The sequence below is a fragment of the Trachypithecus francoisi genome, unplaced genomic scaffold (assembly GCF_009764315.1).
Source record: "Trachypithecus francoisi isolate TF-2019V2 unplaced genomic scaffold, Tfra_2.0 Lachesis_group2, whole genome shotgun sequence".
NCBI lineage: Eukaryota > Metazoa > Chordata > Mammalia > Primates > Cercopithecidae > Trachypithecus > Trachypithecus francoisi.
Genome location: NW_022681465.1, coordinates 75,791,964 through 75,811,602, shown reverse-complemented (window position 1 = coordinate 75,811,602; position 19,639 = coordinate 75,791,964). Strand labels below are relative to the sequence as shown.

Below are 19,639 nucleotides of genomic sequence, written 5' to 3'. Positions count from 1 at the left end.
ACACATTTTCTCCTCTCTACCCCATGCTATGCAATAGTGACTAAAGAATCATTACCAACTGTACTATAATTATTTATCTATGTGCATCACATATTAAGCTGTAAATTTATGAGAATGAAAACAATGCTTATCTTATACTTAGCATAATAACAACACTTATAGCAGGTGCTTGACAAATGTTTTACTGAATGAGCAATTCATTAGTTTAAAAATAAGAACATTTCTTTCCATCAGGAAAGTAGACCATTTTACTTGAAGAAAACATTTGCAAAATAGAATTAGTGGTAGATACAATTTTTTACACAGAGAGGCTAACTTACTTCCAGTTACTGGGGGCCATTAATCAGAATGATGTAATTGCCTCAAGTCATTCATATCCCTTTACACACAAAGTCTAAAAATTACAGAATACTCGCACTAATTGCCTCAACTATACTGTAATACTCATATGACACTACATATACAGATGATCTTAAGTAGTGTCCAAATGTATTAGTTTTCTATTGTTGCATTAAAATGACCACAAATATAGTGGCTTAAACAATACAAATTTTCTCATAGTTTCTGTAAATAAGGACTATGGATATGAATTAGCTGGGTCCTGTGCTCAGGATGATACCAGGCTGAAATCAGAGTGCTGACCAAGACTGCAATCTCTTTTGCGGCTAAGGTTCCTTTTGCAAGCTTGTTGTTTGTTCACAGAACGTGGTTTCTTGAGTTATAGGAGCTCAGACCTCAGCTCCTAGAGGCTACTTAGTGTCCACTATATTTTAAGGAAAACCTTTTCCCTTTCATCTTGAGTCCAGTGATTGTTGGCCTGTAAACTAACTGTCAATGGACAGATTAACATATGAAAACGCAAGGTTTATTTATGCATGCATGGTATGCAGATGGGAGTGCTCAGTGAGGAGTAACTCCCTGAATAACCACAAATAAAGGCTCACATACTAAACTTAACAAAAAGGTTAAGATTTTAATTGGAAAAGTATGGAATGGTCTACTGGGCTTTATGATGCTTATGGACAGCTATATTTGCACTTTCTGGTGATAAGGATCAGTCTTTTTTTCAATCAGAAGGGGAGGCAATGGCAACTATATTTTCAGGAGGGTCTGCTTAAGTTTTAATAATATTTTTTTCTGTTGCTGCTGATTGTTCAGATGCTTTCAGTTTAAATAAATGTTTATACCACTTTAGTGAGCTATTAATGACTTCCTTTGCCGTATGGCCTTCTCTACAACATTGCATTTTGCTTCTGTAAGAGCAACAGGAAAATATCTGTTGCAGCTTGTTGCCTCTTTTAAGAGCTTGTCTGCTCAAGTCAGGCCTACTCAGGATAATCTCTCTTTGATTAACTAAGAGCCAACTGATTAGGGACCTTAATTACATATTTTTAAAAATCTCATTTCTATATAATGTAACATAATCACAAGAACAATATGGAATCATAGTCCTTACATTCAAGGGGAGGGATTATATAGGTCTTATCACCAGGAGAAGGATGTTTTAGGGACAATCTTCCTACCATACCAAATGACAGGATGAGAAGTTAAGTCCAGTACTACTGGAAATCATAAAATATAGAAATGATTACACACATTCTACACTGATAAGGTAATAAAATTGATGCTATGTACCAATTGGTTAGGCCAGATGATATCTCAGATCATCCATAACAGTATGTGGAAAAAAGAAAGTCCATTTGTGAATTCAATATTTTTTAAACCATCTTTAAAATTTTTTCTCATATCTGATACAGTTTTCAATCATAGAAACATGCATATAACATAAACATAGTTAATTTCTCTTCTTTGAAATTCCAACTTCTCCTTTTAGCCAGTTGGGTCTATTGGCCACAAGTCCCCTCATTAACCACAAAGAGATGGCCTATATTAGTTCACTATTTCTGTGTAACCAATTGCCCCTGAATTTAGTGGCACAAAACAACACAGAGTTTCTGGGTACTTCTGTGAATCAGGGATCTAAGCATTACTTAACTGGGTTCTCTGCTTTGGTCTCTCTTACAGGGCTGCAATCAAGATCTCACTCAGGCAGGATCTATTTCCAAGCTGACTCATTGACTGTTAACAGGATTCAGTTTCTTGAGAGCTGTTAGTCAAAAGACCTCTGCTCCCAGCTGGTTGTTGGCCAAGGGCAACTCCCACCTCTGTGTCACATGGGCCTCTCCAACATGGCAGTTCACTCATCAAAGCAAGGAAAAAAGTAGCAAGACAGAAGTTATAACCTTTTGTAACCTAATCTCAGAAAGGGCATCCCATCATGTTTGTCTTATGTAATTCATTAGAAGCAAGTCATAGGTTCAGCTCACACTCACAGACAGGGATATGAATGCAGGAGGGCAAGGATTGTTAGGTGCCATCTTAGAAGTGTGCTTCTCACAGTGCCTGAATGATGGTACAATTTATCACACTGAGGAGAAACAAATTAAAGTGCTTATTTCCAAGAAATGAAATAAATAGTTGCTCTGATTACATTTACTTATTCAGAGCCAAAGCAGCCAAACTTGATGGGACTGGGTGTATAATGGGAGTGGTTAACCCTTGTCTAAGGAGAGAGGGCAAATGGAACCTAAAGATGAGAAACTAAATTCAACATCAGAGGAGTGACATTAAGTACCAGGTCCAAGGTATGAGTTTGAGACTGTGGATGACAGAAGAATAAAAGGTCAGAAGCCCAAGAATACCAACTCAATATAGAAGCAAAATGTCAGACCAGATATAGCAGAAAAGTTCAAGAACAAAGAGGACTCCTGGCTTTAAAGACACGAGGTTAGGCTTTTCCTCACAATTATTGAATGGTTATGAAGTACTGCTGTATTTCTGCTTTACATTCAAACGAATAGAAAACTTACTGGTTCCGTAAAAATGTTGAAATTGAGAAGTATTACTCCAAATAAAATTAAAAGTCATCAAAATATTCATTTTTTTTAGCTAAAAGTAGATTATATATTTTCTTACAAAATGCATAGATACTGTTTTGTATCTATTGATTTTATTTTTTTCCTAATAATATTTACAGTATGAAGCACCATTTTATACAAGGTGCTATGGCTACACCTCAAAGTCATCTGGCTTAAAACACATACTAGTGAAGCTACCATTGGCTTCTCCTTCTGACTGTTTATTTTTATTTTTAACATTCCCTTATTTTGACCTTAAGAAGCTACTTTCCATGAAAGTCAACAAATCATGTACTCTAGAAAGTATAATATCCTTTCACAGTATTTTCAAAAGTGGTGATTTCCTTGCCTTTAAAATTTTATTTTTATAATTTTTTTATTTGCCACATAACCATGTGATGGAAAGGTGAAACTAAAGCCATATTGAAAACAAAGAACCACTCATTTCTAGTAAAAGAAATCTAGTTATACTTAATTCCCTTTTTGCCTGCCTCCAAGTATAATTTCTACTAGATTACAGAAGTAACCAATTACTTTCATCTACCTTTCCCTTCATGTGCCTTGAAACTAACTTTTTAACTTTTATTTTGAGAGTTTAAATTTATTTTTAAATAAATTTATTTATTATCTCTCCTAATCTTAGGTCATTTAATCATAATTCTTCTTAAATTTTCTTTCATTTCTATCTTTAATCACACTTCTTTGTATATATTGAGCTGTAGCACCATTTGTTTAGCTTTCATTTAAATTAGCAGTCAAATGAATAGCAACTAATAAACCAGTATGCAGCAATTTAAATGCTTATTAAAACTTGCCAGTCAGAACCTAACTCCCAGCTTTGCTTATTCAGAAAGGATTGACATTTTCTTGCCACACCATCTACTAAAGATAAGACATGCAGTTTCAGATTAAATTAAACATGGCTTTCTGTATATTTGAGTTATCTTTTATTGTTTTTGAAAAAGCAAATCATTCTGAGAACTTACTTAAATTTTAAAGGTTGTGATTTTCAGGGTATCAAAATATTTTGCAAATTATTTTCTTTAACAATCTACCATGGTGTCTGAAATTTAGGCACTTGTGATTCTTATGGGCTGTTAAAGCTAGATATAGATAGATAGATAGATAGATAGATAGATAGATAGATATAGACTTAGATATGGAATATAGACGAATGGTATATATTGTATCACTGAAAAAAGTGCTTCAAATAATTTATCAGACCAAGGCTTTGAAGTATTGTATGGATAAACTTAAGATTCTTGTGTGTGTTTCTGTGTATTTATATGTATGTGAGTTTTGGGTTGGGGAGTGAAAGAACTAGGAAAATATGTGCCTCAAGGGAGGAAAATCAGGAATGGGTCAACAAAGTGTACTTAGAGGAAGCTTGAGTAACAGATGGGGAACGATGGTACTAGGACAAGGTCATGAAACAGGAAAGGGTGTCAGAATTTAAAGCATATCTGCCCTCTAATGTATGAAAATTTTAGAATATGTTAATTTAATTTTAGCTCTTCAGTGGGTTATGCCTAAGAATTAAAGGAGGCTTTAAGAAATAAAATGCAACCTTGAAATAACTTTCCTTTATTGGGTCCTAATAAAGAGTTTCAAATGCCACTCTCTATTTGTGACAAATCACACACATGTTCATTGCTACATTTCTGGAGTCTTGAAATTTGCAACTGCCAAAACTAATCAAATAAATAGTCCTGTTTCTTCCTAGGAAGAAATTATTCTAAATTTAGAAGCCAATTCCCAAAAGAGTTTATGCTCTTGAGAGAAAATTTGTGAAGAAAAGAGTCTATTAGTTACTTTTTAAATGCTGCCAATTTTTAAATGCTGTTAATTTATAAATGCTGTTGACTTGCAAGAACAGTTAATCATTTATTCAATATGTGAAAAGTACTTGACCTCATCTAAGTTTACAGTTGCCCAAATACAAGGTCAGGAATAAAGTTAAATATGTCAGCATTGTACTGCCTTCTTGTCTTATTTCTCCTTCCCTCTATCACTTTGACCTCCTGTGCCTTCCAAAGTGAATGAGGTAACAATTCAAATGCTGATTGCTTGTGAAAATGGCATCTTTATTCATTGAGACAATCCTTCTAGGCTTAAAATCAGCCCAAAATCAAGGAAAAAAGGAAGACTGTAAAGTATTGGGGTACTGGTGAGTCTTCATACATATCACTTTATGAATGATCACTTATGTCACCCATATGGAAAGCCAGTTCTAGTGAGTGTATTACATTCTTGGTTCACAGAATAGATGATTATTTAAATTTTAAATTTAATAACAAAATCTTCTTATTCTTTTATAACCAATTTGATCTATTGAAGTGTTCTGTGTCTGATGTCAATTTATATAAAGGACCCTCCTAAGGCATAAAAAATAACTAGTACTAAATTTCTTAGTATTTCCTGTGTCTCATTTGAGGGAGAGGTATGGATATTGCAAGAGGGAAAGAAGTTGGGAAGGGCAAAGACCTGGAAATTAACCACACTATGCCTTGTTATTCTCCTAGGGTCTCATGATTCCTTCAGCTTCTACATTGATGAAGCCTCTCCAGTAGGTCCTGAACAGCCAGAAACTGTCCAGAATTTTGTCTCTGTGTTTGGAACTGTGGCCAAAAAGCTCATGCGGAAATGGTTGGCTACTCAGACAATGAATTTTACTGGCCAGCTAGGAGCTGGAATTCGTTATTTTGATCTTCGAATTTCCACCAAGCCCAGAGACCCCGACAATGAACTCTATTTTGCTCATGGTTTGTTCAGTGCCAAAGTCAATGAAGGCCTTGAGGAGATCAATGCATTCCTCACAGATCACCATAAGGAGGTAGTGTTCTTGGACTTCAACCACTTTTATGGGATGCAGAAATATCACCATGAAAAACTGGTCCAAATGCTGAAAGACATCTATGGAAATAAAATGTGCCCAGCGATTTTTGCCCAGGAAGTTAGTTTAAAGTACCTGTGGGAGAAGGACTATCAAGTGCTGGTCTTCTACCATAGTCCAGTGGCTCTGGAAGTGCCGTTTCTCTGGCCCGGGCAGATGATGCCAGCACCCTGGGCCAACACCACAGACCCTGAGAAACTGATCCAGTTTCTTCAAGCATCCATCACTGAAAGAAGAAAGAAGGGATCGTTTTTTATATCTCAGGTGGTGCTGACTCCCAAAGCTAGCACTGTAGTCAAAGGAGTAGCAAGTGGCCTCAGAGAAACAATCACAGAAAGGTAAGTGTCTTTAAAATGTCAGGGGGAAAACCTCAAATAATTTAACTTGAATTCATAGAGCTCATCAGTGATGAAGCTAAAATTCACACCTATGTATGTTAGGTCCCCAGGGCTGCAATAACAAAGTACCACAAATTGGGTATCTTAAAACAATAAAAATATATTATCTCACAGTTCTGAAACCTAGAAGTCTGAAATCAGTGTTGGCAGGGTTGGTTCCTTCTGAGGACTCTAAGAGAGAATCTGTTCTATGCCTGTCTCCTAGGTTCTGGTGGTGGCTGGCAAGCCTGAGTGTTACTTGGCTTACACATGCATCACTCCAGTCTCTGCCTCCTTTTTCTCATGCCATTTTCTCATGTGTCTCTGTCTTTTCCTTTGCTTATAAGGATACCAGTCATATTTTGAATTAGGGCCTGCTCTAATAACCTCATCTTAATTACTTGGATTACTTAATTACTTGCAAGGAACCAATTTCCAAATAAGGTCACACTCACAGGTAGCAGGGGTTAGGACTTTAACAAGTCTTTTTGTGGACCACAGATCAACCCATAACCCCATGTATTTTGACTCCATGTCTAGTTGTCTTTTCATAGCACCCTTTTTTCACATTTGTGTGTTGCTTTATAGATTGCAATATCCTTTCTCTACCATTTGCAGAGTCTTTTAATATCCCTAATTCCATTTGAAATGCGTAACAACCCTGAGAAGTAGATATTGTCTTACAGATTTAAAAAATGAGGTTCAAAAAAGTGATATATTTTTCCTAAGACCGCTTCAACAGTGAATGATAACACGGATACTCAAACTCTATTCTCAAACTATATCCTATGCCTTTTATACTACATATGCAGCCTTATAAGGAATGGTTACCCCTGAGACAGTGGTCACTTCATTGGTCAAGCTCAGCCAAACATGTAGAATGTTCATTACCTGTGAGGTATAACTTGAACAGTCACAGTTTTTTTCCTGCAAGTGTGACACAATATGCTGAATTATACATATTATTTATTCTTTTGAGTTAAAATGTTAAACAGTGCAAACATCATCTGAAGAAAGAACATAAATCCTTATCAGATCTCTTATTTTTATCTTTCATTGACATTTTGAATTATGCTAAAGAAACAGAGCATGAATGTTTTGCTTGGACTCAAGGTCTTTGTGGAAAAAGACAAAAGATGAAGAGAAAAGATTAGGCAGTGAAAGTAGTATGTGTGACCTTGTGGCGTAGCATATAGGACAGGAAATGAAAGGAGTTAAAGCTTAGAGTGGTGCAGGAACACATTTTCCAGAAATCTTTTGACCAGGCTACAGAGAACCTCATCCTGTGAGCAATGGGGAGCTAGATAATAAAGTTTAAAAGTAACATGACTTGACATGATCTGCGTTTTATGTAATAATTGATGCAGCCTGGAGGATTGATGGAATGGAGAGAGTGAGCAGTTGAGAAGTTCTTAGAACTGTTTCAGCAAGGTAATGCAAGCTACACTGGGGAAGCGAAAAAACACAGAAGGGGATAATATGCAAGCAGTGAAAATTAAAATGGTCCGGTGACTAGTTCCATATGTGGTATAAATGGGAGAAAAGAGTTCAGGATAAGCAGGACAGGTAATGGAAGCATTCACAGACTCAGGAAACAAAGACACAGGGACTTGGGAGGAAGTGGGGAAGGTACTATCAGGGTCATGCTGAATTTAAAGCATGAGTAAGGCATTCAAGTAGATATGCCTAATTATCATTAGAAATACAGGCCAACTCATTTAGGGGCTGTTGGCATTTCTTGGTGGTGAAAACTCCAAGTCTTTGGAGTGGAAAGGTTCCTCCACATAAAATCAAAACTTTCTTCTGTTATTCAGAATGGTCCATTAGCTGGGACTGCTGTGTTCCTTAAAATTTAAATAACATTACCAACCATTCATTGTATAGTCTATGAAAGTGCCTGGCTTTCTCTATGATTTCTGCTAATGTCTACATTTCTTCTATTTGTATGGTAGGAGCCCTTTCTACTACTGGATTATATCATTTTATGACTTAATTGTCCCACACAGTCTGTCCATGTCCCATTCTGAGACATGAAACTTGCTTCATGTTCATTTCCACAATATTTTTAAAATTTTACTGAAGATCTGAAGAGGTCAGGAATGGTTTATAATCACAATAATGTACATAATTTAAAATCAAATTTTAGGCTTGTCTTTAATTATAAATCTTCTGCCCTAGGATAACAGCCCCTGACAACATCTGCAACACTGTATAACTCAGCTTCACATCCTCTGACTGAATCTTCTCCTCCTTTACCGTTTTTCGCTTATTTTCTTTCTTTACCCTTAGATTGCCTTTGAGATCCAACATTCTAGATGATTGTGTAACCAGATTAACACATCTAGATGATTATGCCTAACTAGTCAACTCTCTCCAGCTTCCTAAGCCTAAATTCAGCTAGTTGCAACAAAGTATTCATCAAAACAAGAGGACTTTTTGCTTTATAGTACCGCTGTCTACAAACATTATTTTTTCTGGTAATTAGCAATTTACCCCCTTTCTCACAAACTTAGAAAGTGAGGGAGTTGTGTACATATAAAAATGTGTTGTTTTTAACTGTATCCCATACAGTCCCCAGATTTTGAAGAATCTCTGATGGGTCACTAGAGGTGGGGAAAAGGCAGCAGGAGCCTGGGAAGGAACTCACTCCAACTCCCTCCATTCTCTCCATACCTTGAATGAAAGAAGCTTCATTTTTAACTTTGACATTTTGGGCATGATGCAAGTCTTCCTATGACCTCTTCCAGCTTCCAGCATAGTTCTATGCGTAGGAAAACACTTACTCATATTAAATCCTTGATTTGCATTTTAGCCAAGAACTTTACCCTCATTTTACCTGTGTAGAGATCATCCTTTGAAGAAGCCAAGAATTTACTCAAAGATAAACGGTTTTCATTTTTCCCCTCTTACGGCATTTGATGTAATCTAGAAGTTTTCAAGTCATAGTTAAACTGCTTTTTGGTTACTCATGCTCTAGTACGCTACTACTAAAGTAGGATTTGTGGGTAAAAAAATCAAATCAGTTAGGAAAGTGCTGAACATTATATTCTACACAACTCTCCCAAAGGAGTCACAGTGTACATTAGCATATAAAAGGCACTAAGGAATGTTTTAGTGATGAATCCTATTTAAATTTAACTAATGCAATGTTTTCCAAGCACTTAACTTTTGTTCAGGTAACACTTATTAACAGCACATGGAATTAATTTTTAAAAACTGCTCTCAGCCCTTTATTTCAGAACTTCTTACTTGCCTCTCTAGCTTATATACTTGGAAGAGTAGAGTTGTATCATTGACAAGAAAAAGGAACAGAAAACGAAATTTTAAAAGTAGAAATGATGACTCCATATGTAGAACTAATTCTTTCCTCTATAGGATTATGAAAATTACTTAAAATAATTTGCCAATATGTCTGAACCTTGTCATTATAGATGTGCTGGCATTCTCCAGTGGAGTTTAGTCTCAGAAGTACTAGAAAGACTTCCTTTTCTACCATTTGCAAAGCTGTATTCTGAATGTTATATTAATGTGAAGCTCAGTTTTTTGTTTTGGTTTGGTTTGGTTATTGGACATACTCCAACCTTCTACATGGAACCTACAGGAAAAGCTTATTGTAAGCTCTGGGGTCATGCCTTGCAAAGGCAATTTATTAATACTTATCACTTATTCAGCGAAGGAGCACTTGACTCCCCAGAACTTGTTGGCTTTCTCTTCTTACCAAGTGATGAAGCCTATGAAGTGAACTGATTCTGATATTGTCCTCTTCGCTTTTGTGCAAAAGCCATTCATTCATGAAGTCCTGTGATGGCACCAAAAGTTGTAGTAAGTTCTTCTGTGCCACGAAAGGAAAGTTACCAGGCAATTATAAGACCGCTCTAGACCTTACATATTTTCATCTGCAAAATTTGGAGTTTGAGCTAGATTACCTCCAAGATCCATTTCAGTTGTAAAATCCCACAGTTCCAAGATTCTGTATTTGACTAGCTAGTTTCTCTACAATTTTTAAAATCATACCTAATATTTGGGTTAACAAAACTCTGAGCACACACATTTAGAAAACAGCATTTAGAGTTGTGGGTGGCTTTCAGGGAAACTAAATCCAGCCTGGATTTAGGTACCATAGCTTTCAATCTGGCCAATGGTTCTAAATACTGCAGATTCATTTTCTATATTGTAGCAATGCCAAAAGACACAGATTTTTTATTTCTTAAAGACTTATTTTTATTTCTTTTTCAAACACCAGTTTTTGCACCCCACCCCCACGCAATTCACACATTCTTAAAAAGAAGGTGTGCAACTTGAGTAAAGTCCTTTCCTAATTTGTAGAAGTTTATTAACTTACAGGTTTTTTTAATTTAAAAAATGTAGACATATTACCTGTCTGAATTTTTAAGCAGCAATGCATCTGTGCAAGTAAAGTGATGCTGAATTAAATTAGACAATATTTGTTCAGGCCAACAAGTTAGATAATGATTAATATAACAATAATAATAACTGTTATTATTATTCTGGGCTATTATAAGGGTTCACTATCTGTTAGATCCTTTACTGTGTTATATTCATGATTAGGTTCAATATTTATAAAACCTCCAAGTGTAGGTACTATTGCTATCCTATCTTAACAATAAAGGGACTAAGCCTTAGAAGTGTTAACCAACTTAGCTGGATAGCATAATTAAGAAAAGGTGGATTCAGGATTTAAATCTAGGCTGCTCTATCTGTTCATTTATTCACAAAAGCAAACATTTAAATGCCTAATCTGTTCTAGACACTGTACTTCAAGTGACTGATCTCAGATATGCAGTCTTATAACCATTACATAGTACTATCTCCCTGCTATTTGTGAGAATCCAAAGAAGTGACTGCAACTTTGTTTTCATCTTATTAAATGACAATATCTAGATCAAATTTGGCAGTACATTCAGGTAGACTGAGTTCAATTTAGTACTTACCTGTTGAACAGCTCCAATGAGTATGGCTCTGCATTAAGTATTGTGAGGCATATTAAAAGGTATTTGCCATTGTTCCCATCAAGCATCAAGTAGGTTTGAAAAGACAGGAACATGCAAGACCTGAATACAAATTGGAGAGAAACAGGAGAGTTAAATATCAAGACCTATGGTGATTTAGAGGAGAGAGATATCTGGAAAGATTTTGGCTGGCTTTGACAAAAAGCACTGTGATAGGCAGAGATGGGTAGGGGTAACTTCTCAGGATGAGGAAATAGCAAGAGCAAAGCATGGAGGTAGGAAATCTTAAGGACAAGAGAAATCAGGGTTGGTTAGAGAAACAGTGATGTGCAAAGGAACATGGGGGATGATTCGAGGAAAAAGTGAAGGGGGAGATTATGGTTGGCTGAATTAGGCATATATTAGGAAGATACTGAGGAGGGCAAATCAGGACTGGACCTCAGGAGATGAAATCCACCTAATTATGTAAGTTGAGTAAGGAAGGAAGAGACTGAAGATGAAGCTACCAGTTTAAAGGGGGAAACAGAGTAGCAGGCCAGCAAGTGTTTAGAAAGAAAGAGAGGTAAAAATTCTGACATGGTTTGACTTCAGCACTACTGACAGTGCTGCCCCCTTGGAATACGATTTACAGTGTCATTTTATATGGATGACGTCCCTTGGAACTGGATGATGGGTAGCCCTGGCCACTTAGTCTCATGGTCACAGTGATCACCTTGAGTGTAAGGCAGAATTTTCAGGATGTGGTTGTGAGTATACACCAATACTACCCAGCTGGGCAAAGGAAGACAACTATAGTTGTTGAGCCCACATTATGTGCCAGGCACTGTGCTAAGAGCTCTACATGATTTGTATCTATTTAAGGCCTTGCAGCCTTACAAATTAGGTTTTATTAAATCCATTAGAGGTGGAAATTGAGGCTGAGAGATGTCTAATACCTTGCTTTAAAATCCCATATTAAAGTCATTCCTTAATTAATAAGCTAGGATTATTACATAGGTTTGTTTGACTCTAAGTCCCATGCTTATTCTTGCAGATTAGGTAAAATTAATATTGCTTAGCACTGGCTGCATTTAATATATTATCTGTCATCTTGGAAGGCAGAGTCAGGTCTAGGGGTTTGGGAAAGTCAATTATGCTGGTGACAGAGTGGGTAAAGCTAAGAGAAGAGAAGGTCTGAAGTGTGTGGCTTTGCCTCAAGAAAGCAAACCCTGATAGGATGTTAGCATGGAACCCCCTAAGGAAGCATTGACATAGAACATGAAGGGAGTTAGAGATGGCTGGGCTTAATCCTTCTTGGCTTGTGCTTATTGCTCATTTCACCATTTCTTTTTTATTAAATAAGGAAGTTGAGGCCAAGAGGAATGCTAATTGATTGCTCAAGGACACAGAGCTAACTGGCAGCAGAGAAAGGATTAAAATCCAGGACTCCTGGCTCCCAGTCAAAAGAAGAGACACCTCAGAGAGGGATAAGGCCAGAGGATAAACAGAAAGCCTAGGGGTGGAGGGGGCAGAGCATACCAGGCTGCGCATACCAACATGGAAGGGCTTTCAGTCTGCACTGCACTCAACACTGCATGGTGCCCTGGAGTCTTGCCAGGAGGGAATGTGGGTAAAGCCAAAGGACTGGGCCACAGATTTTATGCTGGGCCTACTTTCCCTGGACTTTCTCTCTCTCTCTCTCTCCCTCTCTCTCTTTCTTCTACTCTTTTTCTCTCTCTACATCATGAATCCAAAGGACTCTTTATTTCTCTCCAATGGGGACACACTCCAGCTCACAACCCTCCTATTGCCCAATTTGCCTTTTCCTTGCCCATATCCAGAAGGGATGGGTCTAGTCTCTTGGAAGTTTTTCAGCTGCAGTGCCAGTCATCTTAGCAGTTTGGAGAGCCAGGAAAATCCTCACTTAGAGGCTGAGACTCAGAATGGTTCAAAGTCACCTATAGTGACACGAGACAGTACCTATCTCCATAAAGGGCAGCTTTCCAGCCCCGCCCTTCCACCCTAGGCCATGTCCCAAGACAGGTCAGCACAGCAGCAGAGCAGAGCAGCTAACAATGGATATTTGGGATATTCTATTCAACAGATGGAGAAAGCGATCTCCTCAAGCTACATATCCATGAGGAGAAAGAACACCAAGGAGACTATGGAAAGCTAGTGTTTCAATAATCATTGTTTACAAAAAGCTTTCACCATAAGATTCATTTGTTCGACCTGTCTTTCTCTCTGTCTCTCCCTGTCTCTATAGATATGTATGCATACAGATACATATATGTACTTGTGTCTCTGTGTGTAGGTCTGTTTGTATGTATGTACATGGCTTCATTTGTACAAGTGTTATTCCTAATTTGCAATTTAAGAAACTGAAAGTCAGAATGGCTAAATAATTTTACTCGGATGATGTTATAAGTTAGTGCTGGGAGCAATTTAGAATCTTTCTGAACCACTGGAAAGCGGATTCTGGCTTGTAAATCAAAAGGAAGCTCCAGAAAACACCCTTTCCCAGCCCAGGACTTGGCAAACTGGAATACACTTATGGAAATTTTGTTACAATGTAAATTCCTGGGTACCACTTTCAGAAATTCTGATTCAGTAGTCTGTGGTTCAAAGTGTTTAATTCTTAGCAGACTCAAGTGAGCCCCACTTCAAGTAGCACTGCTCTGCTCATACCCACAAACAAGCTGCACCTTAATCATCCCTACCGACAAATTAATCTGGTTTTGGTTAACCTAGAGAACATAAACCCGAATATTTATTGGTGTCCTCCTCCCTAGGCTCAGTTAGTTCTTCCTAAAATCTAAGTTACAACTCCTCTACCCACAAGACCTGCCAGATTTAAGTTCATATTTCCTTGCTGTATCACTCAGATAGTACCTATCAATGATTTCCAAAAAATAGCCCTCGGCTTTTGGCATCTTCTGTCTTGTGTGACTTAGTTTGATTCTAGAATTATTGCGCTAACGGGCTAAAAAGCACATTCTCATGTAAGAAGACTTAATAACTTCTAGACTCAGTGTCTCCTACCAAAGCCGATTAACATTACAGCACTGCATCCCAACTGCTTCCCCAATGCTAATTTCAAACATGATGAGAAAGAAGAAGAAGAGGAAAAGGAGGAGGAGGAGGAGTTTCAACTGAAGAATTATGAGTTTCATAAATCAGAGAGAAGAGAGCTTTATTTCTTATAAAGAATTGCCACCTGCAGGCTGGCCATTCCATGGGTTGGGAAATGTAGCCTCCAGTAGAAACTGAGAAAGGTACTTCAAGGAAAGGAAGGGTGAGACAAAAATTTAGGCTGAAAGGGTCAGCTAAGTATACATATTCAACAGGTTGTAAGAGAATCTACGAATATTCACAAAGTGGGATCGTTGCATTTATAAATAAGTAAACATACATATTTCATAAGTCCTATGCTCACTTCCGGGTGGAGACTTAACATTTAAATGCATTAAAATTAGGTCCTATATGTCAAAAAGTGAAACAGAGGACACAGAGGCATGTTATGTGCAGTCTCTGTAACTGACCAGAACCAGTCTACGATTTGTTGTTTCTGATCAGGAAGACAAGCTGGTCAGTTGTGTTGAAACCACAAAAATGTGGGGAAGTTGGATGGATTGATTTCTGTTAAACTCTTGGGAAAGAAAGTCTTTTAGTGGCAGTTAGTGAAGAAGGGAGTATAACAAGGCATGTCCAATCTCCCATCCCATCATCGCCAAAAACTCAGTTGTTTTTGTTTTCTTGTTTTGTTTTGTTTTGAGACAGAACCTTGCTCTGTCACCCAGGCTGGAGTACAGTGGCATGATCTTGGCTCACTGCAACCTCTGCCTCCCAGGTTCAACTGATTCTCCCACCTCAGCCTCCCAAGTAGCTGGGATTACAGGTGCGTGCCACCATGCCCAGCTGATTTTTGTACTTTTTGTAGAGAAGGGGTTTCACCATGTTGGCCAGGCTGGTCTCGAACTCCTAACCTCAAGTGATCTGCCCGCCTCAGCCTCCCAAAATGCTGGGTTGACAGGCATGAGCCACCCTGCAAGGCTAAGAACTCAGTTTTTAAGGTTTCTCTGGAGTCCTTTTGGCCAAGAAGGGGTTGTACTCAGTTGGCTGGGAGGCTCAAGATTTAATTTTTATTTCTCAGAAGGAAGAAGATTCTGTACCAGCTTACAGTTGTGAGACTGTGTGACAGAGGAGTGAGTTCAGCCTGTGTCCTCTGGAGTATGGCCGGAGGAAGGGTTGTCTGTAATTCTCCATTTTAACAACTTTTAACCCCAAAATTTTTGAAATAAGAGTGCATATAAAAACTCTTTTTCTCCTTCATTCTGCTGATGTTGTATGATTAAAGAAGATTAAAATACATTTAAATACAGGCAGGCAGTTTTCACTGTTTCGGAGAGGTTAAAGACTAGAGAAGGCTCCAAGTTGTTGAGAAGTCAGACATCTATTCAGTGCCTGCTCTGTGTGTGTGTATGTGTGTGTGTGTGTGTGTGTGTGTGTGTGTGTATGAGCAACAGAGAGAGACAGAGAATGAATACATATACTTTTCTGAAAAACTGTGGCATAGGATGGAGATTCTCCTACTTTAGTAAACCTCTCTGGATCTCAGTTTTCTTCTATGGAATTGCTGGGCAGATTGAATTTAATTTCTAAAAGAAACTAGCTTAAAATATAGCTAGTATGTATAGCTAGCACTCACCAAAAACAAAAGTTGAAAGTAGGTAGGTTGATGGGGTAGAGAGAATAAAGATGGAGTATCCAGGCAGCAGGGCTATTTAGTCAGTCAAGTAGTGACACAATAATTTGTGTAGTTTAGTCAGCAACTGAGAGAAAAGGGAGATTTGTTTGGAATTTCAAATGAACCATATAATATCAGTAGATGAACGAGTAAAAGGTGTCTGATTCAAGAAGTAAAATGGACCACATGTGGAAATCTCAGTTCACATTCCACAGTCATGAGAAGGGGCCCTGCAGGCCAGCTCTTCCCTTCTGCTCTATGCAGGCAGGGCTCCTGAGTGGGGCACAAATCCATTCAGCTGAAAAGCTCCAAGAGAAGAGACGTAAGTATTTTGTGATTGTCCTTTAGCCAAAGATCTCCAGGCACAAACATTTGTTGAACATGCAGGGTTTATTATTTGTTGCAGCGAGGGAGAACATACCATGGAGTCCATACATGAGATATCCCGGTAAGAGGATGCTAGAAGGGACTTACAAGATTGGGTTGAGTTTGGGTGACTTCAGGGAGGGTCTAAGGAAGCAGAGGTTCTCTCTAGATCAGATGCTGTCAGAAAGCAAGGACTAGTCTATATTTGGGTATTTCAACAAGCGTAATCCATAGGGCTAGAGCAAGATCAAACTGTAATTGGTAAAGGAGTCACAGTCACTTATTTTAGTGAAGAGAGGTGGTGACTTTATCTGAAGTCGGTATTGTGGGAGATTGTTTATGTCCAACAGGAGAATAACATGGCCTGATTTTAAGTGTCTGGCGAGCTCTCAGTTGTCAGGGGCTGCTTTTTCTTTCCCCCTTTTTCAATAACATGGGAAAACAGAAATATCACTTATTCTCATTTGGCTTAAAAGCCTCTAGTATAAATCAGTCTGTCCATGTGCTTTTTCTTTGTTCTTTTTCTCATTAAAATGGTCGGGGTTGTTTCTATGCAAAAGCCCAGACCATTTTGATAATGAGGCAAATCAGAGTTGGTAATATCCTAACTGAGGGATTGGCTACTGAAAATGCAAACTCTTCAAATTAGGCTACACTGACAGTCAGCTTGACTTTCTTTCTCTGTGATCTTAAATTTCTCCCTCTACCCTTGGAAAACTGTTGAAATTTCCCAGATGATGGAGAGACAGGATACAGGGCAGGAAAAAAATAGAACACAGCTCTTTGTAAAGGGAATTGCTGTTTTTTTAAGATTTGGGAACATTCCAATCATCTTCCTAAGGTTTCACAACTCATTCAGGGCATAAGGAAGCAGGAGATAGGATGCAGACTGTCATATTTTCAGCTAAATTGGTTTGTTGTCCTCTTTCATAGAGGGAGGTATATTTTTTTCTCGGGCTTGTTTGCATGGGTGCCCCTGAGGGCTTGCGATCCAGATGTTTGTGCTGAGTGTACTTGCTAGACGCGGTTTTCAGAGACTGACCTACTGATAAACAAGGGTGACTCTGACAAGTACAAATGGCTAGTCGAGTGAGGTGATATAAGCCAAATCCTCTCTGTCAAAAACAATAAAAGGGCAAGGAGTTGCTGTAAGCATGTCCTACCTAACCAAATTGTTATAGAAATATTAAATAATGAACTAACATCACTCTAGGCAATGAGATGTCAGCTTTTAACTTACCACATTTGGTTGATAAAATGACGTTTTCTATAATATTTTCAGTGTAACAACAGCAATAAAAAAGTTAAAACTATGAAATTTTCTCAGAATACCTGACCTTGGAGGATTTTACAAGAAAATACTGCATGCATCAGTTGCAGGCATTAATATTTGGCTTTGATGATTACAGCACAGATCTTCTGGCTCTTGCTCTGTATGTCTGGGATTGTAGCCTATTGCTAATTAACTTATTTTAAAGTATTAACAATAATTAGACAAGAACGGCTAGAGACTTGATTGTCATAATTGATTTTTTTGCAGAAATCACAATTATATCTTGAACTTTTCCTTTAAAATAGTCTTTCCTTCCACCTCCTCATCATTATTTCCCTGTGGCTTCAGCTGTTAAGAGACAAAAAGCTTACAAGTTGTTTCTGGGGCTGTGACATCCTATCTGGAGGAAGTAGTATGTGGCAGTGAGACTGTAATGTGTGGTTTCATTAGTGAACGCTAACAGCACAGGTTGCCCTTTGGAAATGGATGTGAGATGTAGCCAATATAAAACAGACCAAATTCACTGTGCTGTCTGCTACTTATCTGAATACTGAACAAAAAAGTTGTTGCCTATATAATTTAGCTCAGGTTCAAAAATTAACCAGTCAAAAATAGATAATAACTCTATCAAAAGCTGTTAATTGGCTCATCATGGTGGCTCACACCTGTAATCCCAGCACTTTGGGAGGTCAAGGTGGGTGAATCACTTGAGGTCAAGAGTTTGAGACCAGCATGGCCAACATGGTGAAACTCCTCTCTAAAAAACTACAAAAATTAGCTGGGCATGGTGGTGGGCACCTGTAATCCCACCTACTCAGGAGGCTGAGGCAGAAGAATCCCTTGAACCCAGGAGGCAGGGGTTGCACTAGGCCCTGATTGAGCCTCTGTACTCCAGCCTGGGTGACAGAGCAAGACCCTGTCTAAGAAAAATCAACCAAACAAAAAAAAGACAAAAACAAAAGCTACTAATTAATGGACATGTTTCAGTTTTTGTGGTTCATTTTCAAGAGTTTAATACACATTGCCTGTTTTTCTAAATAAAGCTAGCTTATAATGAATAGATTGTAGGAAAATTTGATCAAGTGTGTAGTTTAGTTTCAGTCTGTTAATAGACAGTCTATGTTAATAGACAGTCTGTTAATAGACAGTCTATGTCAATTCAGAAGAGTCATGATGGATGTATTGTTAAGTATCCTGAAAACTTCGTTTTTTCTTGTCTCACTTTCACATTGGCTGGTTAGAGGTTACTTGGTTATTTAATAAATTTGACTCTATTGCTGTTCACAAGCAGAGCAAGTGCCACAGACATTTCTACATGGTGTTATATGACATAAGGAGAATTCCACACCCTTGAGCACACACAACTTATTGCCACTGTATGCTCATGTGTCCACATCACTCATGTGTCCACAGACCAAGAAGACCCCAAACACAATATGGCTGAGAACTCTTACAAGCAATAAAGATGGAGAGGCTTTTTAATACTGTAAACCATGAGGAATGACATTTCCATGTCTCCTGATGCAGGCTGTTTATAGAAAGGCTGCCGCACTTGTCCACCATTTTCTACTCCAGTTAACAAAAGGGTGGTCAGCTGTAGACTGAAAATGTTTATGTGAAAAAGAACTAAAGACAAAAACCTCATGATTATCTCAATAGCTGCAGAAAAGACTTTTGATAAAATTAAACATCCCTTCATGATAAAAGCTCTCAATAAATTAGGTATCGAAGGAACCTACCTCAAAATAATAGGAGCCACATATGACAAACCCAAAGCCAACATCAAAGTGAATGGGCAAAAGCTGGAAGCATTTGCCTTGAAATCCAGCACAAGACAAGGATGCCCTCTCTCACCACTCATATTCAACATAGTATTTGGAAGTTCTAGCCGGAGCAACCAGGCAAGAGAAATAAATAAAGGGTATACAAATAAAAAGAGAGAAAGTCAAACTATCTTTGTTTGTGGATGGCATAATCCTATATCTAGAAAGCCCCATCCTGTCAGTCCAAAACCTTCTTAAGCTGACAAGCAACTTTACCAAAGTCTCAGGATACAAAATTATGTGCAAAAATCACTAGCATTCCTATAAACCAAGAATAGACAAGTAGCCTATAA

The 19,639-nt window shown here is 38.0% G+C and overlaps 1 protein-coding gene across 1 annotated transcript in view; it reads left to right on the top strand.

Annotated features, from left to right (window-relative positions):
* Positions 1-19,639, top strand: part of PLCXD3 (phosphatidylinositol specific phospholipase C X domain containing 3) — a 208,548-nt gene that overhangs the window by 124,378 nt on the left and 64,531 nt on the right. The window contains exon 2 of the mRNA XM_033179457.1: positions 5,441-6,149. Within this exon, the coding sequence (XP_033035348.1) occupies positions 5,441-6,149 (709 nt within the window). The remainder of the gene's footprint in view (positions 1-5,440; positions 6,150-19,639) is intronic.